The 25,813-nt window shown below is 42.2% G+C and overlaps 3 protein-coding genes and 1 long non-coding RNA gene across 8 annotated transcripts in view; 2 read left to right on the top strand and 2 right to left on the bottom strand.

The window, feature by feature from the left end:
- Window positions 1-8,866, bottom strand: part of LOC135489677 (insulin-degrading enzyme-like) — a 47,454-nt gene extending 38,588 nt beyond the window's left edge. For 3 of the 4 annotated variants that reach the window (XR_010447192.1, XM_064775153.1, XM_064775152.1), the window contains exons 1-10: window positions 8,754-8,853; window positions 7,977-8,155; window positions 7,668-7,744; window positions 6,928-7,058; window positions 6,360-6,529; window positions 5,392-5,514; window positions 4,750-4,862; window positions 3,522-3,611; window positions 2,438-2,603; window positions 466-638 (exon numbers count right to left, since the gene is read on the bottom strand). Coding sequence is in view for 2 of the 4 variants with exons in the window: in XM_064775153.1 (XP_064631223.1) it covers window positions 466-638; window positions 2,438-2,603; window positions 3,522-3,611; window positions 4,750-4,862; window positions 5,392-5,514; window positions 6,360-6,529; window positions 6,928-7,058; window positions 7,668-7,744; window positions 7,977-8,155; window positions 8,754-8,833 (1,302 nt within the window). In the remaining 2 variants the exon portion in view is untranslated. The other variant, XR_010447193.1, reaches the window with a different exon arrangement.
- A 251-nt stretch (window positions 8,867-9,117) lies between these two features.
- LOC135489163 (grpE protein homolog 1, mitochondrial-like) lies at window positions 9,118-12,231 on the top strand. Its single transcript, XM_064774377.1, has 3 exons — window positions 9,118-9,208; window positions 10,309-10,471; window positions 10,769-12,231. Exons 1-3 carry the CDS (start codon window positions 9,123-9,125, stop codon window positions 11,201-11,203), a joined length of 684 nt encoding a protein of 227 aa, XP_064630447.1. The 5' UTR covers window positions 9,118-9,122; the 3' UTR covers window positions 11,204-12,231.
- A 1,180-nt stretch (window positions 12,232-13,411) lies between these two features.
- LOC135489679 (exosome complex component CSL4-like) lies at window positions 13,412-17,622 on the bottom strand. Of its 2 annotated transcripts, none has more exons than XM_064775155.1 (7): window positions 17,351-17,622; window positions 16,285-16,406; window positions 15,604-15,675; window positions 14,724-14,812; window positions 14,319-14,403; window positions 14,053-14,134; window positions 13,412-13,571 (listed from the first exon to the last, which is right to left on the bottom strand). In XM_064775155.1, exons 1-7 carry the CDS (start codon window positions 17,433-17,435, stop codon window positions 13,462-13,464), a joined length of 645 nt encoding a protein of 214 aa, XP_064631225.1. In that variant the 5' UTR covers window positions 17,436-17,622; the 3' UTR covers window positions 13,412-13,461. The 2 variants fall into 2 exon arrangements, with proteins under 2 accessions (XP_064631225.1, XP_064631226.1); XM_064775156.1 differs by lacking the exon at window positions 17,351-17,622 and adding an exon at window positions 17,023-17,055.
- Window positions 17,623-18,640: 1,018 nt separating this feature from the next.
- LOC135489084 (uncharacterized) lies at window positions 18,641-24,126 on the top strand. Its single transcript, XR_010447097.1, has 3 exons — window positions 18,641-18,985; window positions 19,568-21,995; window positions 22,368-24,126. It is a non-coding gene; the product is annotated as an uncharacterized LOC135489084 (long non-coding RNA).
- Window positions 24,127-25,813: the final 1,687 nt, after the last annotated feature.

Here is a 25,813-nt window from a genome sequence, read left to right as displayed (position 1 = left end):
CACCCATTGTTCCAAAATCTAATTTCAAATACTTCTTTCTGCTAATGCCCGATTTTGAAATTACAATATCTGCAACATTGGTTGAAAGGTTTGTATTCGCTCTCTTATGTGGATAATGGTTTTCATTTTAACTGCCAACACAAAATCAACACTGCTTCAATCAAGATCAAATTCGAAGTTGAAATTTGAAATTTGAAGTTAAAAAATCTTACTTGTTATATAGGCCTATGTGTAACAGTAAGCGCTTCAACTGGCTCAATAGTGTCTGCTACACAGTGGAGCCGAACCTCCCAAAAACGGACATCTCTTTACTGAGGACAACCTCTCTATTAAGAAAACTAGTTTTGGTCCCAAATTGATTGTTTCCGTTCGATTAGACATCTCTAATCAGGACACCTCTCTATTAAGGACAGCACTTGTCAGTCCCGAGGGTGTCCGTAATAGAGAGGTTATATTTTTGCTTACATGTAGAGATCCTGCGCTGTTACATGTGAAACTTCTTGGTTTTTCCTTGTCCTTGAATCTGAAGGTCATATTGTTCAAATCTTGACACTCCTTGAACACCCAGTCGGGCGTCCCTTCTTTCTTTACCATGTTCAGGTACTGGAACGTCAACAACACTATGTCGTCAACATGATCTGGAAGGAAGAGTCGATCTCAATTTACTGGGGCCATTGCATAAGGAACTGGAAATGAATGAGAGGTAGTGTTCTCCACAAGACCATTTGTCAGGGCGTCCCACCCTACCTTGGCAGCTCACCGCCATTCCACTGTTGCAGCCACCCTACCTTAGCAGCTTACCACTCTACCTCGGTTGCAGCCACACTACCTTAGCAGCTTACCACCCTACCTCGGTTGCAGCCACTCTACCTTAGCAGCTTACCACTCTACCTCGGTTGCAGCCACACTACCTTAGCAGCTTACTACTCTACCTCGGTTGCAGCCACACTACCTTAGCAGCTTACCACCCTACCTCGGTTGCAGCCACTCTACCTTAGCAGCTTACCACTCTACCTCGGTTGCAGCCACACTACCTTAGCAGCTTACTACTCTACCTCGGTTGCAGCCACTCTACCTTAGCAGCTTACCACTCTACCTCGGTTGCAGTCACTCTACCTTAGCAGCTTACCACTCTACCTCGTTTGCAGCCACACTACCTTAGCAGCTTACCACTCTACCTCGGTTGCAGCCACTCCACCTTAGCAGCTTACCACTCTACCTTGGTTGCAGCCACTCTACCTAGCAGCTTAACACTCTACCTTGGTTGCAGCCACTCTACCATAGCAGCTTACCACTCTACCTTGGTTGCAGCCACTCTACCTTAGCAGCTTACCACTCTACATCGGTTGCAGCCACTCTACCTTAGCAGCTTACCACTCCACATCGGTTGCAGCCACTCTACCTTAGCAGCTTACCACTCCACATCGGTTGCAGCCACTCTACCTTAGCAGCTTACCACTCTACCTTGGTTGCAGCCACTCTACCGTAGCAGCTTACCACTCTACCTTGGTTGCAGCCACTTTACCTTAGCAGCTTACCACTCTACCTTGGTTGCAGCCACTCTACCTTAGCAGCTTAACACTCTACCTCGTTTGCAGCCACTCTACTTGTGCTTGAATTTTGTAACGGGTTCCTATAGCGCCACCCAAATGTCATCCCGACTCCCATGCGTTTGTGTCACCACTATCGAGCTCCACAAACCATGACGAATTCCATTGACTTTCCTATTTTCTCAGCATGCTCTCAGCGCATGCCCCAATCACAGCGCTGATATAAAAATTTAAAGCTTCTGAGATGGAAAATGTCAAGGTTTCGGGCGAGTGATTTAGCGATCTCAAAACATTGCGGGTCAAGATGCCCTACTACAAAGTGCTGGCCACTCTACCTTGTGTTGCACACTGGCAAAACTTCTTGAACTTCAAGGGTACCAGCCTCCCTTGAGAAAATCCAGTGGAGAACCCTGAGAGGTATTGGCTGTCTCACCAATCACTGCGTGGGTGGAGCAAAAACTCTAGGCCAAGACTGAGGTAGCAACTTAGGGTAAATGGCAGCTACACGCAAGCAGTATTTGGCTTGGTGAGTCAACCCATAATGACAGTGATTCAACTCTTATGACAAGAGTTCTTTTCCAAGGGGTGGTCATTTACTTCTATGTCTTCTTTTGCCTTGTTCTGCATTTGGAGGCGTTTTTTTCCAGTAAGTGTTCTTTAAAACTCCAAGCAAGGATGAGAAAGTTTTCACACCACTTCAGCTTGGTACAAATTGCATTTAAATGCAAAGTGACTCTGGCTCGGCCAGTGTTCATATCCAACAAGTTTTGAAATCTTCGGTTTAGAATGTATAAAGTAAACTGATACAATTGTAGCCTCGGTGTACTGCCAGCTGTTTCTGCACCGGGCTATAATTGTACCAATTTACCTTACCTTCTCCAACCTACCTATTCCTTCTTCAGTCAAATCCACATTGACAACGAAGAACATGAATCCCTTGGCACCAGCTTTCTGTCCCGCTACGACGAGGTTGACCCAGCCACGAGCCTTGAGCTCTGACAGCAGACTCCCTGGACCCTCATGCCCAATCAGATGGCCGAGATACATGTCAGGCTGAAATGTTAAAATTGCTATCATGGGTCGAAGTGGATATATACCGATCTCAATGGCCTAGTGGTTAAGGCGTCCGCCTCGTGAACGGAAGGTCGAAGGTTCGAGGCCCGCTGGTAACCTCTTTCCGATGCGGCCGGTCGGTTAGCTGCCAGCTAGTTAAATATAGGCTACAAACTGCCTTCTCGCCAGGCGTCTGGCATTAGAGATATAGGAGTTTGGAAGTAAAGAGTGTCTCATAAGCCAAAAGCTGGCTAGCCCTTTCATTAGAGGTGACACAATAATAAACAAACTTTACTATACTGTTATTTATGCTTGATTTGCTGAATAGCAAATTGAAGGACCCACATTCCAATTGAATTGAGACAGAATAGTATTTTTAGTGTTACATGGTTAACTCATCAGAAGGTGTTGGAAGGGTACGATACATGTAGATAGATTTGAAGCTATGGTCTGTACATTATTTTCACTGCTTTACATAATACATGTACATGTAAAATGGCATATTTAAAAAAATACGAAGTGAAGAGTGCATGAGCAAGGTTGGCTCATTATTGGCTTTCAGACAATATTTGGCATGTTTGGGTGGGCGAATTGCATTATAAGCTTTCAAAAGTACGAGGAGGAAGCAATGAGTTAGAATTATCCAGCCCTCATTGTTCAAAATAAGCCTGTCACTAACTTGGCGTTAAACACAGGCTTAACTGAGGGAGAATACGCCAAGTCCAAGTTACTGCAAAGTTAGGGCCTAGATTTGGAAAACCAGGCCTAGCAGGTTGATGCAAGCATGTTCATTTGCCTGTGACTACATGGTGTAATGGAAATCTGTGTTGGCAGAGAGATAAATGATGTCTGCGATCTGCTTGGAGAATGACAGGTACATGTATTCCTATACACAGACATGTGTGTTTTGGTACATACCCCAGATTTGTAGTGCTTGTGCATGTCTGGCAGCGGCCAAGTGATGTTCAAATTTCGAATATCTTTAACTGGAACAATATTGGCCTTCAACTGAAAGAGTAAGAACAATCTGAGTGAAATCTCCTTGATATAAAATGTTATGTACCATCGAACTCTAGTGACAGGCAGTGCCATGTAACAGTGACGGAAGTTACATGTGCGCTGGTAGGCCATTGAGACTACTTGGTCCTTGTGATGGAGACTAAGGTCGAGTCCACCACAAGATGTTCTTCCCTCAGATCTTTTTTCCTTTTGCTACATTGTAGAACACAAGATGTTCTTCCCTCAATCTTTTTTCCTTTTGCTACATTGTAGGGCACAAGATGTTCTTCCCTCAGATCTTTTTTCCTTTTGCTACATTGCAGAACACAAGGTGTTCTTCCCTCAGATCTTTTTTCCTTTTGCTACATTGCAGAACACAAGGTGTTCTTCCCTCAGATCTTTTTTCCTTTTGCTACATTGCAGAACACAAGGTGTTCTTCCCTCAGATCTTTTTTCCTTTTGCTACATTGTAGAACACAAGGTGTTCTTCCCTCAGATCTTTTTTCCTTTTGCTACATTGTAGAACACAAGATGTTCTTCCCTCAGATCTTTTTCCTTTTGCTACATTGTAGAACACAAGATGTTCTTCCCTCAGATCTTTTTTCCTTTTGCTACATTGTAGAACACAAGATGTTCTTCCCTCAGATCTTTTTTCCTTTTGCTACATTGTAGAACACAAGATGTTCTTCCCTCAGATCTTTTTTCCTTTTGCTACATTGTAGAACACAAGATGTTCTTCCCTCAGATCTTTTTTCCTTTTTCTACATTGTAGACCAGGTCATGGCACAAGGTACAAGGAATCTCTGTTTTCCATCACATTCAAAGGATATGGCATCTGAAGCAAAGAGACTTGCCCAAGTTTACAAGCAAGTGTCAATTTTGGGAACCGAACCCATAGTCAGATTATGAGTTCAATACCTTAACCATAGACCTCATTGACATGCGCGCATGGATCAACAAATCAAATACAGGCTCTTCTGACACGTCTGCCCACACATGAAACGCACTGTTCATGTTATCACACAATGAGCTTCCAACCTCATGTACATGGAATGATAAAACGCATTTGTAATGGTAATCATTTTGAATTGCGTCTACGAGAAGTGGGAAATCAGCCCCCTCCCCCATCCACCTCCTGTTTCATTACCTTGCATTGGTCTGGTCCATAAGGATGGTCCTTCCATTCGGGCACCTCAAGATTTTTATTCTCCACCTGGGAGAAAAGATTAACCACCATCTCAGTCAAATCGTCCAATGATTCTGAAATCAAAGCATTCCAAATTAGCAAGGAACTCAATTTAATGAATAGTTTTTCAATGATAAGATAATTCTCATCGAGACAGGGTTTTACTCGATTCCATGGGGACCCTTTCAATTTGCACAACGCAGGATTTCTTTGCAAATATCTTTCGAAATTTATTACTGATTTCAATGTATCCCAAAGGCAAAGCAGCTGAAGGTATTCCATCCAGATAACCTCAACCCTATCCGCTGGGCAACAGAGGGTTGAGGAAGCCTCGTTGATTTACCCAAGGCGAGCCATACATTTTCAGTGCATACAGTGGATGCACTGTCATACCGAGCACTCTGGTATTGCAGATTATTCACTTGGATCGAGGTTATACCCATCCTACAGAAAAACACGCGACTGGACGCCGGAAGCTTATGCCCCCAAATCGAGTTCATGACGAGTGAATTGCCATCAAGTACTAGTCTCTAAGTCTAATGAGTGAATGGGGGAGACTGGTGAAAGAGTCTAGGCTGATTGAGGTTCTCATTCATCACTTACCCTTTCCTAGCACAGCTAGAGCCATTAAATTAGATGAATAGTACTTGGAATGAAACTTGAGCAACTCATCTCTAGTGTCCAGGTTCAACTCCTTAGGCCTTGTCTCCAGCGTGTATTTATTACCTGAAAGAAATGAATACATCGAAACATGTTAAAGGGAGCTTATAGGAAGGAGCCAAAGTCCAGCAGCAATCAGCCTCCCTCCTTACCTCATCATCACGTCCAGCGAGAAAACCAACCATGGCAGCACCCACCACAGGAATTCTAGCAGAACTTTCAAGGACTATAAACTCCTCAACTGATAACGCTGAACATGGCTAATGCTAGCTGCCCTTCAAAATATCCTCCCCAAGGAGCCAGATAGGTTAACAAGATAAAGTTACAGAAAGTGGCCAGTAGGGGCTTCTCTTATCTCAGAGCACATCAAAACTATTGGCTTGTACTTGGAATATATATCTCACTAACTCAAATACAACCAAGTCCCCAAACTGTGCATATAATAGGACTGAGGACCACCAATTTGACCATCTATCTAGCTCCTTCTTAAAGTCCCCCTTGATTTTAATGACCTGGGTAGTTTTTTAAAGGAACTAAAGCTGTAGTGGCCAAAGGGCTATCACATCTACCTTACAAGTGGCAGGTCCTGAGTTTGAGTTCTTGGTCACTCACGTCACCCAGCCTCAATATACAATGGAACCTCTCCAGCGGACACCTCTCTATTAAGGACAGCTTCTCTATTAAGGACACTAGGTTTGGTCCCAATTTGGTTGTTTTCATTCAATTTGACCTCTCTAATCAGGAAACCTCTCTATTAAAGACAGAACTAGTCAGTCCTGAGGGTGTCCTTAATAGAGAGGTTCTACTGTTAATTTGTTGGATGGGACAGTATGCCATGGTTCGTTTTATCTTGTGTCTCTGACAAGGAAACTATAAAAATATTTCGTAAAAGTGGAAAGTTTTTTCCTTACCCGTTCCAAATTTACTGAAAGGATGCTTGGGATCAGCGGTGGCTTTCTCCAGTTGATACAGCCGCCAGCTATCACTCTGAAGATTCTTATCATTCTCAGAATTCACGGCATTCACTTCTCTTTCGGTAGCAGTCGCCGTAAAAAGTGGACAGATGAAAAACTGGGCAAATCTGCAAAACAACAATTTTATACAACAATGTATGTTCTCTTGTCAATATCGCAGAGATTTTAAAAAAGAGACTTGCCGCGGTGCACAGAGCACTCGTCAATGTGGATGTGCCACCCAAACTCAAGCCTACATACAGCATGATGTCCCCAATTTCTCAATCCATAGCCTAAAGACATGGCTCGAGGGAGCATAACTGTAAACCAAGATATGGAGATTACTGGCTGAAATAGCTCGGAGTGCTGCCTTTTATGAATGCTACAGAATTTGCTGACCATTGGCAGAGACTAAAAATACTGAATGAGGTGGATGAATTTGCCCGGACTGCTGCTTCCATGACTGCTACAGAATTGAGCATTTGATGCCCATGGCAGACTCAAACAAATGAATAACTGACGGTACCTATGGAGTGTTTCCTTCAGGTTATCAGGCGCCACATCAAAGTAGTAGTTAGTGTGTTCGGAGCTGGTGAAGGCATTTGCACTACCACTATGCTCGCTCAAAAACTTTGTGTATTCATTTTCTTGTGGATACTGCAAGGAAGAATAAAAATAAGTTAAGTTCAGTAGAACTTGATTTAAATTGATATTGTAACATTAATTGCATTAATTGTTTGTCCCCTTGGGTTCTAATTACAAAGAATAAAGCTGTGCAGTAGCTCAATCAAATGCTTAAATTATACAGCTAATTAAGGATGTACGCTGTCTATGTAGTATGTAGCGTACGAACACAACCTGCATATATCAATGTTTGCAAATTAATATGACCTCCACTAGAAATGCCATAAGGTATTACAATAAAGTAATTTCAAGTTAGCATATAAATGGTATCAAATTATTTGAAATAGGTAATATTAAAAACTAAATGGAATGTGTAATACGTCAGCTTCACGACCCCCGTGTTCATACACATGAATCCACTTTTTGGACAATAATGGCATAACCTCCCTATTAAGGACACCTCTACATTACGGACACGAACACCCAGAACACTCAGAAATCCCACTCATGTGGTTTTGCGAATGAACCTCTGTAAGTGCCCACTGGATGCAGTGATGATGATGATGTTGATATTGATGATGATGATGATGATGATGATGATGATGATGATGATGATGATGATGATACATGTAGAGTACTTACTTCTTTTGTGCCAAGGAATAACATGTGCTCACAAAAATGTGCCAACCCAGGGATATCGTCGGGGTCCATCAAGTGCCCTGAAAAACATTCAACAAAAAGCTCGATCAAGTAGCCTACACTCATCAAAGTTGAAAGTGAACATGTCTCAAATTATGGCGTGACATAAGGCATGAATCATTCCGACTTCCATTGCATTCACTAGTACAGCATTTATCAGTCCCAATGGTGTCCACTACAATGTAGGCCCTTTGATGTGATATGATATTAGGCTAAACATCTCTCTATGTGCATTGTACTTAAGAGTCTTACCAATATGGACATCCATCGCAGCTGAAGATTTATCAGTTGATTCATCACTACATAATAACACTTTCATCCCATTAGAAAGTTCCAATCCTCTGTATAGACGCTTATCATCTTGTGGTCTCAGGATGTCATTGACAACTTGCTTGATGTGAGGGCTGTCCATACTGGATATTATGTATCTCCTGCAAAATAAAGCCCAGGAAAATATTGTAATTAGTGACTATAAATTGCCATAGGCCCTTGGCCAGATCCGCCGGTACCACCTAGGGTCGGGGAAACAAACCATGCATAACCTTTACATTTACAATAGATCTTCACGGTCAAAAAGACTCCCGACGACTGTAAGTGTCAATGGCTCGAGCTTATTGACCGTAAAAACCTATTGTAAAGATAGTTTGTTGCCAAATACGCCTGTATCTGGCAAGAGCCTATGCAGCAACACTGGCACTGCCCCGAGGCCTGTTGTAAAGATTCCGATTAGTCATCTAGGCCTATAAAAATATATTTAGGCCTAGTCATTGTTTGGAGATCTAAAATACAACGTTGCCAACACAGCTGCTTCATAACCAACATAGGCCACTGTGCATAGGCATACATAGTAAGCCCTTATACTTCTTTAGAGCAAGCACTTGACTTGATTGGTGTAGGCCTACAGTATTAACAGTACAGCTTGTACCAAAAAAACTGATTGATTATGAAGATATGCATGATGATATCCCAAAAAAACACAAGGTAACGAAAACCAGCTGGGAAACCGTAGGCTTAAGTTATGCATCTTACTTATTAGATGCAAATATTGTTGATCCCTGGGATCTAGGAAGATGTTTTAAGGGGTAACTCAGCGACAATCTGGAGAACATGACAAGAAGAAATTAAAAGGCAGCCATACTTGTCGGCGCCTCCGTCGATAAGAGAGCTCGTACACAGGAATTAGAAGTTACGATAAACGGGGAAAAATTCTTTTACGGACTGTAAAAACAAACTTATGTCTTTTAAAACATACAAGAGCTCAATATATATTGAATGAATCTGTTTTCTACTGGGATTCTGACGTAATTAATTGAAAAGATAAGCTTTAAGTTTATGTAAACCTCATCCTTTCATTTGCCTGTGGAGCGGTGACCTTTCACGTGCATTCATTGCAAAAGCATGGCATCCTTCAGCATGTGCACTCGAATGATACGGCCGATTTCTCTTATCAGGGGCCTTATCCCTGCTCGTATTCAATTACACAGGTAACAAAAGATTTCTTGAAAAACTAAAGATCATGGCCAAACAACTGATGTGTTGTGTTTCGAGCCAGTGTTGGTAAATTCAGCAAAAAAATTATCTGCTATTGTTAGAGTTTAGACTATTGCATACAGCTCATGAGCTATGCATACCCCTATGACTATAGATCGATGCACTTGATTGGGAACAACGTTTACGAAGACTTCGCGTCATGTCACGTTACACTAATGTTTAAAATGCATGGTGGCGTGACGACGATCAACACCACGTTTAATATGTAAACGTTGTTCCCAATCAAGTGCATGGATTAAGGAATTGAACCCGAGGCGGAGGACCTTGGTTGAGTTACCAAGACACTCGAGGGTGGAGCTAAAATACAGTCCAAACCCGAGCCGACAGGCGAGGGTTTGGACGAAATTTTAGCTCCACCCGAGAGTGTCTTGGTAACTCGACCAAGGTCCGAAGCCGAGGGTTCAATTTCTATTCTAAAATACCTCAAACTTAAAAAGATAGGCCACGAAAATAACTTGAATATATGCGAATTTGGCAAATTCCATCCATCGCCGGCCCGGCCGGAGCGCCGGTAGCGCCATTGTTTATATTATGTTACGGCAACGTTACAGAAAATGAGACATGTACATTTTGTACAGCGCGCATAGGAAGTCCGCATCGGCTCGCTCAAGTGATGCTAAAATCCGCGCAAATGGGCTATTTGGAGCGTTTTTCTCGGCAAATATGTGTAGTGCTCATTAAAAAACTTAGGGTGGTTGATGCTTCCTTGACTGATTTGTGTTTGAAGCAGTGTTTTGAGAGCCTCAAACTTCTGAAGTGAGCTGAAATTCCATTGACGTGACGTGTGCATGGTTCCACATTTTAGTGCAACCCGAGGGAACTTTGGTAGAGCATCTTGGTTGCGTGTCCAAAACACTCCGCTCTCAGAACGAGGCTTATGCATTTTCCATTTAAAGTTGACTTTACGGTACCAAGGTATTTTAGAATCTATAGTATAATAGTGAAAAGTTATGAGATTTCAAGCATCCCCACAAGTTACTGTATTTGTATTGAGGTCATTTATTCTCAGATTGTAATTCATTGCGTTTATCAGATTAGGGCAGCCGCTGTCAACAACAGCAACAGAAACTAACTCTAACAAGGACACGCCACCTGAAGACTCTGGGGACTCAAAGTCAGAAGGCGGTCCATCAGAGGCAGAATTGAAACTTACACAGGAGAAAGAGAAACTACAGTCAAATTATAAAGAATTAGAGGTAAACATGAAATGTACCCCGTGATGTTTGCTTGACAGGGTCAGTCAAAAAGAAATGTACAATGATACAAAATTGTTGAAAAAGAAGAAATACTGTGAAAAATTAGTGCATGATTTTGCATAAACTGGAAGCAGTTGGTTTGCAGAATGCGCAGTCAATATGGTACGATTTTGTACGTATGAATAAAAAGACTATGAAAAATTGGTCCATGGAGTATCTCTTTGGGGGGGGTTGACTTCTGTTAGTAACCTTTGGTTTCATGCTTCTAACCCAATTGTTTTTCTCTATTGTCTCCAGGACAAATACAAGCGGGCGCTTGCCGAGACCGAGAATGTTCGACTACGGATGAAGAAGCAGATCGAGGACACCAAACTATTTGGAATCCAGGGATTTTGTAAGGACCTACTAGAAGTAGCGGACATTCTTAAACAAGCAACAGAAAGTGTGCCCAAGGAGGAATTAAATGGCAATAACCCACACCTGAAAAGTTTATTTCAGGGACTCACTATGACGGAAGATCAATTGAAAAAGGTTTTTAAACGTAATGGCTTGGTGATGATCAATCCAGAACAAGGGGAGAAGTTTGATCCTCATGTTCATGAGGCGCTGTTCGAACAGCCGTTAGAAGGAAAACCGGCCGGCACGATAGCCGTGGTGACCAAGACAGGATATATGTTACATAGTCGTACCCTTAGGCCTGCTTTAGTCGGTGTTGTGAAGAGCACATCATAGTACATGTAATTGTCAGTGCAGCACTTCAAGGACATTGGAACTGCTGACACTTTGTTTTGGCATGTTGACATTTGGTCCTCGTGTGAAGATACCTGCGATGGGAAACATTCTGTCTTCAGTTTGTATAATTGGAAAATTGAAATTGAGAATATGATCCGATAGGGAAATGCTGGATGTGGAAAAAAGTGGTGTCGAGTAGCACTTTAGCTGCAAATTGCTCCACAGATGGTGAGAAATTTCGAAATGCATTTCCATTGAAATAGGTAATCAATATCAACTTTCATCAAATCATTGAAAATCTCAAAAATCTATATCTAGTCTTCATGACCTTGCACTTGCAGGTCTTCATGGCTTTTTACATTGTTATTAAAAAGAACATCTGCATAAATTCGGTGTGCATGGTCTAGATAGGCCTTCATACATGTACTGCCAGAAAGCAGTCATCGAAATATTTCCCCTTCAAATTGGTCTTTGGAGTAAGGGTGTTTGACTGGATAAGGTTATCCTCACAATCCGTAGTCCATGATGTTGGTCTTTGGAATGCAGGTGTAGTCCGGTTGAATGGACAATCATGGTGTTCCAATCATTCAATAGTCCATGATGTTGGTAATAAGCTAATCTTAGCTTTGTGATATCAATTGTCTGATGTTGTATCCTATACAGTGGAACCACCCATAGCAGGCACCTCTGCTCTAAGGACACACTCTTAAAGGACGCTATATTTGGTCCCAGTTTTGTCATTTCCATATAATTTCACCTGTGTGATCAGGACACCTCTCAATTAAGGGCAGCAGTTGTCAGCCCCTAGGGTGTCCTTTATTGAGAGGTTCTACTGTATTTGCATCCTGGTTAACAATGATTTGGTCAGTGTATATTTATAGATTTATTGGTTGTATGAATCCTACATTCATAAGTATGCATTTCTAGCTGAAAGATGAATATAAATTCGAATTCATATGATACTGGTAAATATGTTATCAACATTAATAATAGTAAACAATAAAATATGTATAAAATAAGCCGAGTTTTTGAATGTTTTCATTTAAATGATCTAGGAGAAAAACAAAGACTTTCTGCGATATTCATCGGACTGCAATCCTGAAAAACGAGAGAAAAGCAGTTGTTGGTTTTTGAATTGTTGGAAGTCCACTCTTAAGAGTCAAAGTGACAATGGCATCCCTGTGCTCAATTGGGGTCGTCGCCAAAATATTTACGAATTTTTTTCTCCTAAAACGTAAATTTTGCAAGAGCAATATGACATCTTTCCTTTTCCCGGTATCAAAGCAATTGATGCATTAGTCATTACTATGGAATTCTCATATTTGACCGATTGATGGACATATCATTGGCAAATACAACATGTACTGCTGATAGGGATGACACCAACGTTTGCGATGAATAAATGTCTACTATTGGCATGATTGTGTCGTGGAAGATGATCCGTCATGTCTGACTGGTTCAGCTTGTGACCAAAAGGTGTCTCCAATGTTGTGTAGTTCGACATCAAAACAACTCCAGTACCTCAGACTTATTTTCTCTTCCAGCCAGACTCTATTCTCTTATTGTTGTTCATTTTGATATACCTTATCAGACCCCCAATCTCCTACCTATTGTCCCCATGTCGTACCGGACAAGGTGCCATCATCTAGAATTGCAACTCTTCCAGGTATGAAACATCAGTCCATTCCATGAGCCGTTGGGTATTGCAAATTATTACGACTTTCAAGTTCGAATTCCACGAGGTTGTACTACATGTGGGAAGTATGGAATGGCTTAAAAACAATGTCAGCCCTTCAACTTTGAAAGTCATATCAACTGAATAACCATCCTTGTATGCCAGTCAGTCATACGCTCATCCCTCATCCCCTGCACACATTACCGAGCTCTGTCTAGTGCCACATAAAGAGTAGCAAATGCTTTTATCTAAAACTCCATGTACACTTACAGTACACTGGGCCTTTCTGTACAAAATTGAAGTAAAAGAACTAGCGAATGCTTTTACTCCGGTTTTGTACAGGAAGGCCTAGTGTAAATGTACATGGAGATTTAGATAAAAGCATTTGCTAGTCTTTATTCATATCACTCAATGTCTCAATTGAGACGTGGCCAGGGCAATGCCTCAACCGAAAACTTCAACCAGGTCTCATTCATACTCATAGTGCCAATCAGTATCAGTTAACATGAAAAACAAGACAACTCTTTTTTCTATATGATATATTTACAAAAAATGAATGAAACTACAGACAACAGGTCGATTTTCACGTTCCTGGCTGCCTCTCAATGTCAACTTTGGCCACCTTGCGGTTCTCTTTTGTCAGGGTTTTTGGACACTGCATCTCACACCAGTTGATTGGAACCATTTCATCACCTAGGGAAGAAAGAAGGAGTCGTCAATTGTGGAGTACAGTAGAACCTCTCTAATAAGGACACCCTCGGTACTAAGAAGTGCTGTCCTTAATAGAGAGGTGTTCTGATTAGAGAGGTCAAATTGAATGGAAACAACCAATTTGGGACCAAAAACAGTGTCCTTTGTAGAGAGGTTGTCCTTAATAGAGGTGTCCACTTAGGGAAGTTCTACTGCATGTACACATTAAAGGGACAATATGGGCATGAGATATGTTGGTTCTCCATTCAAAAGTGGCTTCCAGTAGGATCGTAACTTCTCCAGTTGTTTTTCTTTTACCAAGGTGGAGGGGGGGGGGGGGGTGGTTAATTTGAGGTCCATTTTGCATTGGTCCATAGCAGGAAGGGTAGTACATGTAGCACTGGGTTTGATATTTAGTCACCACCATAAAAATTGCAGGTTGCTGCAATTAAATTTGCTAGTTGTGGGGCACTTTACTACGTACCGGCTTCACTTTTTGCTATGACGACCCCAAGCTCATTCTCTGCTGTACTTAAGGTGTAAGACTGGGCATCTCCTAGTGACAGCTGGTCAAAACGTCAAGGAAATTTTTATACTCTTAAAATATCTCTAAATTACTGCATAAATTATTCAAGATCAGTACATAGGACGCACATTGTACATTGTAGCTTGCATGCCCCCTGCATGGCTTTTATACCTAGGATATAGATTCGTCGACGCTGACATCATTATCGATTTCTAAAAGGATACCACTCTTGCCAACACAATATCTCCTGGTCTGAAACACTTGTACATTTCAACTCGATCCTTTTCAGTCGCTCGAACATCTTCCTTTCTGGAAAGAGAAAAATAAACAAATCTTCAGGTTGGAAGGTTTTGTTTTCTTTAGTAAAACTTATATTTAGGCCTATAGCTGAAGTTCATTTACATCTATCTGGTCTATTTCATAAAGACTTTTAATTACTGAATGATTTAGACATTTCATTCATGGAAATGAGTCATAGATTTCAAGCCCATGTGAATTTCATCCACACTGTGTCCTAATGAAATTTCTCAGGCTGAACTTGAAAACATTCATGTGGTCACGAACTATCCGAGAATGTGGTGGGGGGGGGGGGCTGTGTAAAGCAATTTATGATGGCAATAGAGGCATACCTGATCATTCCTCTGAATGAATGCTTCATAGTTGTGTTAGCAACACATAGGATGGCACAGCGACAGAACCGAGGGTTAACATTCATGATCTGAAGTGAAATAGAAAAAGTGAAAGCTGTTAACCAGCTTTAATCTGTCATGAAATTAGACACTCTATCCAGTCATGCACACATGGAGGGGAAATTACAGTATATTCATAAGACTTTCTTGATTGGGGGTCAAATGAGAAATCTTGGAAAATTTGGGGTGTCATGCAATACGATTTCAAGTGAAGAGCTTTAATACCTGCAGGTCAATTCCAAATTCAGTGAAGTTTGGAAGTTAATGAAAAGCCTGGAACTATGATAAACTACAACCAATGCACTACAGTGGAACCTCCCTTAGCGGACACCTCTCTATTAAGGACACTAGTTTTGGCCCCAAGTTGGTTGTCACCATTCAATTGGACCTCTCTAATCAGGACACCTCTCTATTAAGGACAGCACTTGTCAGTCCCGAGGGTGTCCTTAATAGAGAGGTTCTACTGTATTTGTATTCGTATGTCTGGATGAACCGGCGTGGCTTTCAAGGAACTAAATTTCCTGGCTCTTCACAGTCCTTCGAATGAGACTCAAACCCGAGGTTCCTTGTACCTGGTGTCTATGCCAGGGCAAGCCAAGACCCCACCAAGTGAGAAACATGAGTAGCTTGCGTGGACTCTATCTCTCTCGCCAAAGTCGGACCACTAGGCCAATAAACCCAATTGGTGCCTAACCGTAGTGGCACGCAGGATACGCTCATCCCGCCTTGGAGGAGGATTACTCCTAGGAGAATGACCCCTCCAAGTGCAGAGCGAACACTGAAGAAGAAGAAGAAGAACTGTATTTGTAGATAATCTTACCCTCACAGTTACCACACTTCCAACCGAAGGGACCACATTCTTCTCCTTCTTCGTGCGCACTTCAATGCATGTCTGGAAAAGGAAAACACACCATTAGAGCTACTTCATGAAAGTGCGGTGTTCCAGACAATGTAGGAAACGACACAGTTATCACAGGCATTGGAATTAATTTCAATGCAAGTTCTCTATATATCTCTTAGAGGGCTTTAGCCCTACACGGTACAACTTCCTGTGCATATTCACACAATTTGAAATTTTCAGATAGCATTCTGCGATAATGACATCACTGCAGCTGCTACACTCTATTTCCCCATCGCTGAATTACAGGCAATGTTGGACAAACATGCGGTTTCGTAATGGATTCAGGCTTTCTAACTAGGGCAGTTAGATTCAATCTGGCACATGTCCGAGTGTTGGAAATACTACATAATTGTTCTGAATATTTCTCTCTCTGACTCTATGGTATCATTCATGCTAAAAACAATGCAGGGTCAAAGATAATTGACTTTGAAATAAGCTCAAATGCGTAGAAATAAGTGTCGATGTCCGACTGTCACGTGACTAAAACGTCATCAATATCTTATTCAAATGACCTTGTGAGCTATAATAGTAACGTTGCGGAATGCTATTCAATAACACATTTCTAACAAACAGCAAAGGCCTATCCCACAGTTAACTAACCTTTCCATCATCAGCAGTGTTGACCTGCACATACCCTGCCAGTGTAGCATGGATGTAGTTGTTTCGGACATACGTCCCATGCCCTGTTAGGTAATCTTCCTCAAATCGGCAGATTCTTTGACCTGGTTAAAAGATTTTACAGTATTTTTCAAAAATAGTCAGCGGGGACAAAATTAAAGTCTGCGAAAAAATTGCAATTTCACTGAACTACAAAATGAAATGTGGTGACTTAGTCACTTACGGGTATAAAGTGCAGTGATTTATTAAACAATTTCTTTAAATTTATGAGTTAATTCACTATTTTATCATAATATTTCCTCAAATGCCTGCGGGACAAAGTTTCAGGGACTAATACACAGGCAAAATGGTATAAAGTGCAGTGATTTATTAAACAATTTCTTTAAATTTATGAGTTAATTCACTATTTTATCATAATATTTCCTCAAATGCCTGCGGGACAAAGTTTCAGGGACCAATACACAGGCAAAAATTTCGACAATTTTCAGTACCAAAGCCATAGCCAAAACCATGTTTTGAACCAACCCAGCAAAATACACTAAATGTAAAATTGTACAGAGCTCCATACAAAACTAAATTCATTTGCTCATAACTTCTCAACGGAGATGTTTTCAAACACAGTTGCAAGTAACACACAACAAGTGAACTACAGATACTAATTTAAATCACGCAAAATGCCATTTTACAGGTAGAAAGTGGATAATTATGTGTAATTTTTACCCGGAACACACTCGCTGGGCGCAGCCATTTTGAAATGGTTGGTTAAATGGTTGGCGTTGGTCTGGCATTGGCACCGATTTTTGGGAAAAACGTGTTCCTTTAAACGGTCATGAGCTGTGCGTCAGCTGTCAATCATTCCACACTTGAGGATGCTCCCAGCACTGAATGAGCATCTTAACTACGAGGGATTTTGATTTTTTTTCCAAGATTTATCTTATATTGCCGAAATTTTCAGGGTGTATAAGACATCAGGACATAAGACATAAGGTCACTTGCATAAAGACGGGTACATGCAGGGAGGCTTTATTTTGTGATGATGGGAACATACCAGTGGAGAACGTCGCGACGACTGCTGGACTATTTGATGCATTCAACAAATGCTGACGCACTTGATGACCAAGATTCCTTACCATTCGCCGCTTTCCTCAAGCAGCAACTTGGGACTTCCTGACAGGTATTGACCAATTAGAAGAGAGCTATCATGCTTGTTTGGCTCAGACAGCACGGCAATGATCACATACGGGGGTTTTGATAGGTCAAAACCTGTCACCTGACAGGAAGTCCTACATGATATCTGCTTGCGGAAAGTGGCGAATGGAAGACATATCAGGAGACATGATAGACGTTCATGTGTTTGTCCTTTGTCGGCAATTGTCTTTCGATATTCCCAATGATATCTCCATGATATTCTGTGATCCTGGGCTTATCCGGGCCTGTCACCGAGATGTTTGTCCTTCGTCATTTTTCACGCCAAATTCTTTAGTTTGATCCTATAGTGGTCCTGCCACAAAGAGATCAGTTGGCCATCTAGAAAAAGCAGAGATCAGCCATATTCAGTAATTGTCCCACAGATAACTTAGATAAATTATCACAATATCACCGTCCGAATTCCCGACTCCAAAGTTTTATTTTAAATGGTTGGTGGAATCAGTAAGGAAGGGACACACGGGGTACTCCCGTCGGAGAACAACGTTTGTAAGGACGCCTCTTATGTCCTTAAGAAACCCCCAGATGCCCAAAAAACGCATCACTATAATACATTTTTGTATTTCCATATTACTATTAGTGAGGACCGCTATTGGTCCCCGCATCAGTCCCAAGATCGCACCTTCAGTACTCTCTGGGTGGATAGACCTCCCGGGCAGCCCATTTTGTCATCCTATATGATTCATGGGCGGTCTTACGGGGAGGACGAGGTCGGTCCACTGCATCCGGGCAATATGGGTGGGCGTCTACACGGTCCATCTTAAAACTTCGGGACCTCCCCAGTAAGTACGCTTTTTAGACTGGCATGCCTCTTGAGATCCAAATGTCTTCGACGTCAGATGTTGGCCGTTTGGTGAACGAAATACAACTACACTCCGAACGCAGTGGGACGGCCTCATCGAGGAGGACGATCAGGATCATGACGAAATTAACTGCATATGAGTATACCTTGGACTGGTTATACCAGGCAGTAGAGTCAGAATGTAAAAGGTGTGGAAGCTTTTAAATCACATAGGTTTACAGAAAACACTCCGACCTCATTTATTTACAAAGTCGCTGATGCTTTTGTTGCTTTCTGAAACACAAAAGTTTGGGCCTGAATGTCTTCTTTGACTCCAACGTCCGAATATATCATTACAATTTGTCAACCGACTTTAATGGTCACTTTATTTGTTGGTGCTGAACACTTTTATATCAAAGTGTACTTCGTAATTGATAGAACAGCTGGGAGTGTATAGGTGCTATTCAGGGTAACGATTTGTGGAGAACTTGGAGGCGATGTCTCCCATGACCGGCCAACATCTTAACGTCGTCATAATTTCTTTGCTGGGCCGGAACATTAGCAAGAGACTCTGCCTCCCTGTGTCATTCGTTATCAGATTGGACGCAGACGAAGAGCGCTGTCCTCTCTGACCTATGACAGGCACTTGGTAGGACTTGCAAAAGGAGGGATTCATTGATTCTATCGACAAAACAGGTGAGTAATATCATTTTCCCAAAACAATCTTGTGCAATTCAAAGTTGTATTTACGCATTGAAACATAATTGAATGATAAAACTTCTACCAAATCAATGGGGAGGTCCAGAAACGTCACGATGCACGATACACGTCAACGTTACGTCTCTCTAAACACACCCACTGCAAAATTCGAGTGTTCTAGTGTCCGGGTGATGGAAGAAAGCCTACTTTCGGTTCATGGCACTACTTGGGAATCTAAACGACTTAGCGTCGATCGAGGTTTGCAGGGTGTTTTTGTCATTGATACTCAAAAACGCCGTCAAACCTGTCGGATTGGAGAAAGTTGTGTATTTTCGGGATTATGGTGTTGCCCGTAGCCTGGGGTCATCACTTTCCATTTATCCACCTTTTGATATAAAAATAGTTTTGAAAAAACAACAATAAAAACTTTTAAGGGCTTAATTAGACCCGAATTTTCATTTTACTATAATTGAAAAATATTCGCAGTAAAAATTACATGGATGACGTTACCAACGTGACTCTTTTGAGAAGTCAATGCATTCGGTGAGTAAATCATTGGTGCCATTCTTACATTTTCAGGACAATGTCTGGCGAAGAGCCAAAGAGCGACTCCGGGGAGAAGGTCACCAGGGATGATCAGATTGTGAAGACGACGCCGATCAAGATTGCCTCATCTATCCTCATCGCCTGCGGACTGTTGGATTGCTTTTTGGGAGCAGGGTTCGTGTTCGTCAGAGTGCGGTACCAGGCATTCGTGCCCATCATCGGGTACAATATCTGGTGCGGACTCGTCATTGCGAGTGCCGGGTGCGTTGGCATAGCAGCTCTAAAGACAATGAACAGGAAAGTCCAGATTGCTGCGGGTGCTATGGGACTTGCAGCCGAGCTCATGTCCAGTTCCTTGTGCTACAACGCCATTAAAATTCTCTTTGATATGGTCGGCAGGACTGCTGAGTTTTTGGCGCTACCGGAGGCGGAGGCAAAGGCTGGAAATACCGCTGGCCAAGGGACGACACTGGCATCTGCGGAACCAGAGACATTTGGTCCTATCCTTGCCCACCAGATGAGGGTTTTCTTAATACTTAACTGTATACTCGCATGCCTCTTTATCACTTCGCTGTGTTGTGGGAGTAGCTTGGCATGGTATACGCTGAGACCATTTTGTAAAAAGAAGGTGAAGCCAGATGAGCAACCCGAAAAGCAATCTGTATAAACACAAAACTATTCCTTGCCTCAGGTCTTGATGCGGAATCCTGGATGGCAGCTAAGCTAGCACTTTCTCTTGTCAGTGCTGTGATCTCGTCATGATCCGCCGAGGTACTTTCATAGGGAGACTACATGTAGACGACAGGTGGGACAAATAACGTCACACAAAGTCGCCGAAAGGTGTCTCTACCCGAGGGTTGCAATCTCAAAGTGCATCGGATTTGATGATTGCCTCACAGGTTTTTGCATTTTTTCTCAATTACTGAAAGTGAACATTGTGGGCTTTGGGAGCACAACATCATTAAACATGAATAAAAGCAACTGTGTAATCCTAATTCTCATTATTGACAGTTTTTCTAAGGATTCGGAGAGACACATAGCTATGATGAGAACTTGGCATTCGCCAGTTTCCTCAAGCAGAAATTATTTAGGACATCCTGTCAGGTGACAGGTTTTGACCAATCAAAACTCCCGTATGTGATCATGGCCGTACTGTCTGTGCCGAGCAAGCATTATAGCTCTCTTCTGATTGGCCAGTCAATACCTGTCAGGATGGCTCAAATTGCTGCTTAAGATAAGTGGCGAATGGAAATTTTAGTCACAAAGACCAGTGAAACAGATTTGATTGTCCACATTGAAATAGCGTCCTATATCCTTATTATGCTGACGGTTTTAATTACCGTACCTCACGAGTTTATACGACAAGCGCATACGACAAAACCTTTCTCCTGACACCAAGGAAGATTTCCCTTTGTATAGGCCTACCACGGGCTCTGAGATTGTGAAATACAAACCCATATTCGAGGTCATGCCCGTGCCCACTCGCACTGTCAGAAAGTTGCTGTTTCCAAAGAATAATTTGCGACATTGTATAAGTTATGCGCACTTGGCAAGGAAACAAGAAACGCGACAAACGTTCCATTATGAGGAAGAGGCCATTGACCACATACCAAAGAATGCACATTCATACACTTATCATGTCTTAATTGGCACTTTCTAAGTTCTTACTAATGACTTATATCCGTCGCTGCCCCAAATCCAAGTGTGCAGAAGCTATCTCTGGGCGAGTAATAGAATTGGTGCCTAACCGAAGTGCTTTGGCACGCAAAAACCCTGACACGAATTCTGCGACGGTAAAATATTTTTTTCATGAAGGAACAATACGACTGACGGGCAAAGAAGAAGGTATTCGGCGCTGACTGAAAGAGACAGCGATATTTCTGACAACACTATTAAGTGATTTATACCAAAAGCGTTTGAGAATTTCAATGAAATATTCGTGCCCTGATATTTTACAAAAGAATTTGGGCTGAGCTTCGAAAAATCATAGGGTATTTACTTGGTACATTTGTGCAGTTCAGTGGAGACTTCCTGAACTAGTGGACCAATTCTGCTTTGACAGCTTGAAGTCACAGCCACACTGTTTTGCAAGTAGCTATTGGCAATATCACACACCAACTGAGTCTCACCACAGTTTGCACTCGTGCCCTTTACTGTCTTTCAGACGAGGAGAATGCCAAGTATACGTCTGTTCTCAGTATAGAGCAACAATAACAAGATTAATGCTTGTGCTGTAGAGAATAAAATGATAAATCCTTGCCAAATTTATGAAAAAAGCCTTTCTTTTCATGATAACTGGGTCAGCTCTGACGTTCTAGGATAATTCGGTAGGTTTCTGTCACATGATCGCGTATGATGACTGAGGGTGAGGTGTCTGAATCAATAAATAATCTTGCGACATAATTTTGAAGGCTCCTGACAAGAAAGGATACTTCTTCAACTTCTGCCAATTTCATTTGAGGTGAGCTTTTTCATATATTTCCGGCAAATGTTGCCCAGCTGTATATAATCCAGCACGGGCTATATACCAGTGCTAGTAAGCTCTATTACACAACTATTCAGAGGATATATATGAAAATGTTCTTACAAGCCGTATAATTTCATGCAGTACTGATAAAACTCATCACTTTTGGTTTCATCCATTCAGCATATGTAAGAGTTTGCGTCATCATCAGGTATCGTAATCTTACATGTACGTGGTCGGCTCGACACATCCACTTCGAATAAAAAATGTGTGAATGTGGATGTGGTGCCGCTTTTTTCGTGTCGCGTAAACGGCCCTACTACATAATCAGTTCTTGTAACTTATCGTTGCTACTCCTTGTCATTTTAGAGAAGCTTACCAAGTCACAACCATGACTTGGGGAACGACCAACACTAATGAGAAGGCGCCAGTCCAGGTGTTCAGCCCGGAGTCTGGCATTGTCGCCGTCCAGGGAGAGTACCCTCACCTTCCGAGAAAGTCCGTCCTTGCCGTCTCCAGTATGACTCTCATCAGCGGGGTGCTGTGCATCCTTATAGGAATCGCTCAAGAAGTCATTTCCCGGGACTGGAGGTACGTGGGAATCTGCTGCGGGATTCTGTTTGCCATCACCGGTATCTTGGGGGTCGTGTCCGTCTACAAGCGAACCAAGGGCCGCCTGATCGCAACTGCTGTCTTGGCAATTATCTGCTGCTTATCCGCGTGTTCGTTGGGGATGAGTGCGGCGGGAGAATTCTGCAAGGGAAGGTCTCATGACAGGTATAAGAGGTCAGGTCGTCATCACGAAAGCGGTGAGACTGATAGGCACTGGCGCGAGTACGAAAGCGGTGAGCGTGGTGGGCATTATAAAGCCTATAAAGTCGTCTTTGGAATGGACATAGTTTTCTTCGTCATCTCTCTGTTGGTGTTCTGTTGCGGCATCGCCCTTGCTGTCTTCACCCTGAAGACCGTCACCTCTCCGAAGGGTAAGGACCAGAAGAGAGGACCTGTGATGACACCAGTGGTCTCCTTCCCACCGTCCAAGGATCCCAATCAGCTGGACACCTACAATGGAAACTAAAGATCCTCTCTGAGAAATTCTTCACCTGGATTATTTAGAATAACATACTTCACTGCAATGGCTGCAACCAACGCCATCGAAATTCTCCGGAAAATGCCAAACGATCCGACCGATTTCGAAGATCGTACAACAGGAATATAATGTTGTTTCCGTAAAAGACACACAATTCGTAGAGGTCATTTATGACGGTATTAATAGTGGCTTGAAATTCAATAAATAATTTTTAATTTAGCTGATGGCGTTGGTCGCAACCTATCGGACGGCGTCGAAGGAGTGCTTTGACATGTTGAACTCTTAATACCTTGTTGAACTATGTGTGGCGGGTGTATAGACGTACAAACCATTGTCTCTCATGAGAGTGAGAGCGGGGAAACATAGGGAAAGCGCATCCGAGAGGGACTGAAGTTAGCCACAATCACGGAAAACCAGGGTGTAAATAAAACCGCACAAACTCAGCAGTAGAACTCTTCAGACTCTTTTTACATTTCGTGTTCCTTTCGTTTCGGTTGTGATGGTTTTCGCATGGGAATTACTACATGTATTTCGTGATGACTTTGGACTTAAGAATCAGTTTCATAATTAGAAAATGATTATGATAGGGTTTTGGTCAGCTTAGATTAAAATGCGAGAAAGGACAATTCAAAAGCGATACAGTATGATAGTATATTGTACATGTAGATACATGTGGTGTTTTAGTACATCTTTAATACATCTACCTTATAGCCTCTTTAGTAAGGACACCCGTGAGACCGACAAGTCACAGTGCTGTCCTCAGTACAGAAGTGTTCTGATTACAGATGTCAAATTGTCTTGAAACTACCCATTTGGGACAAGATCACTGTCCCCAGCCACAAGTATATGTAGATTATTATTTTCACTATCCAAGTTTTTATTTCGGTTGAGGCCAGTACATGTTATTATCTCTAATAAGAAGACCGTTATGAAGCTTTAATCTGTTCATGTTCTTCAACATATGTAAATACCCCGTTTGTGTGTTCACGCATGTACATTTTTTAGTAGCTGTGAATAAAATTGCAAATTTGAAAAAAATCAACGTTTTTATTTCGTGATAACTGTAGAGTTTCTCGAGTCCTGATGTGGTATTTGTATCAGCACTTGTCTGGTACTGTAGTATAGGCTTATGATGTTGTCCATTACGAGCATCATGGCGGCAGTGTGGACGAGGACAGTGATGGAGGAGTCACATCGACACGACAGTAGCGGTGATATGAACACAATTACACTCGGCGCCCAGTTGACGAAGACCATGAAGACGTCGGGTTATCATGATGACATGGAAAAAGATGACGTGGGGGATACGGGCAAATACGAATACGAGCTGAGCTTCAACGGTTTCTTGTCCTTCTTCTCCCTCATGGTGTTCTGCTGCACGCTTCCGCTGACTGTCTTCGGCCTGAAGACTGTCACTTCTCCGAGGCACGGCCTGCCACAAGGCGTGTATCTTACACCGGTGATTGCATTAAGACCACTTGTAGATCTTATTAGCAGGAGGTCTCACCCCGGAAAATCAAAGTCCTATAATGCTCCTATCTTGACAGTACCGGCATCTCGTGTTCCTGTGTTCCGAGACCCTCTCAATACCGTTCCTCCGCAATATTAATAGTGTTCTCTTCCGGCATGCCTGTGGGCTATGAAGAACTAGCGGAATGAGCGGATTCTGTACAAAATATGATATAATTTCATACAGAATGGAACTTAATGAATTCAGTAAGTTTTAATGTGTTTGATAAGTCACAAAAATTATTTGAAAATCGCTTTCTACAGTCGTTAAGGCATGACTCGCAATGAGGGCATGAAAACTTGTCTGTAGGGACAGTTTAGTTCAGTCGGTAGCCGTGCGTAGCGCTGTATTATCGTACCATCTTTCGTCTTCAGAGTTCAGTCAGGCATGGCGACGATCATCGCGACAAATACTTGCTTTTCCAGGTGATTGAAGCCCAGAATCCACTCATTCCGCTAATTCTACATGGCCATGCCTGTGTACGCTTGTACTAAGCTGATGTTTGCATTCGGATCTAGAGATGGATCTGTCGTGTCAGCTCGCAAGCACCATCGATACCAAAAGTAAAGGTAAACGGACGGTAAAATTAGCAACCAGATCAAAAGTTTTTACTTGATTCAGTAAACTGGTTGGAAAAAATTCAACCATTGTGTTCCCAAAGTGCCCAATATCCGAATGCCCAAGTAAGAACTGATGTGGGTAATCTGCATGGGTTGGAGCAGGTTTGTGCCAAGACACGGTATCGGGGAACCCCGAACTCAGGAACACGGGGTGCTCGGAAAGGCGTAATGCTCGAGGTTAAGGATTTTGATGCCCCAAGGCCTCTTTGGCTGTAAATCCAAAAAAAGAATCGATACGTTTATTTTGTAAAGGGATTGGACTAATTCTGCTGGGTGACTTAAATTCCTTCCACCATATCCGTGCCTCTGATTGCTTATTGAACTCTGCTGACAACATTCAAGCGATTTTTGTTCTAAAGACCCATATAATCTGCAAGTTTAATTTGAGACATCCTACATGTACAATATTATTCCATACTTATAAAAGCAAATCAGTGAAGCAGTGACAGTTCTTGAACCGTCTCGCATGATATGATAAAGTATTGCTCAAGTCTTTGTCATCAGTAGGTCTTCAAAGCATTTTAGTATAGGCCCTACGCCTCATTAAATCTTAACTATCACTTAAATGTAATTCAAGAGTGTCTGCGAGCTGAGC

Source organism: Lineus longissimus, chromosome 6, assembly GCF_910592395.1.
Source record: "Lineus longissimus chromosome 6, tnLinLong1.2, whole genome shotgun sequence".
NCBI classification, from domain to species: Eukaryota; Metazoa; Nemertea; class Pilidiophora; order Heteronemertea; family Lineidae; genus Lineus; species Lineus longissimus.
Note: the sequence above shows the minus strand (reverse complement) of the source record. Positions and strands in the feature narration are given on the sequence as shown.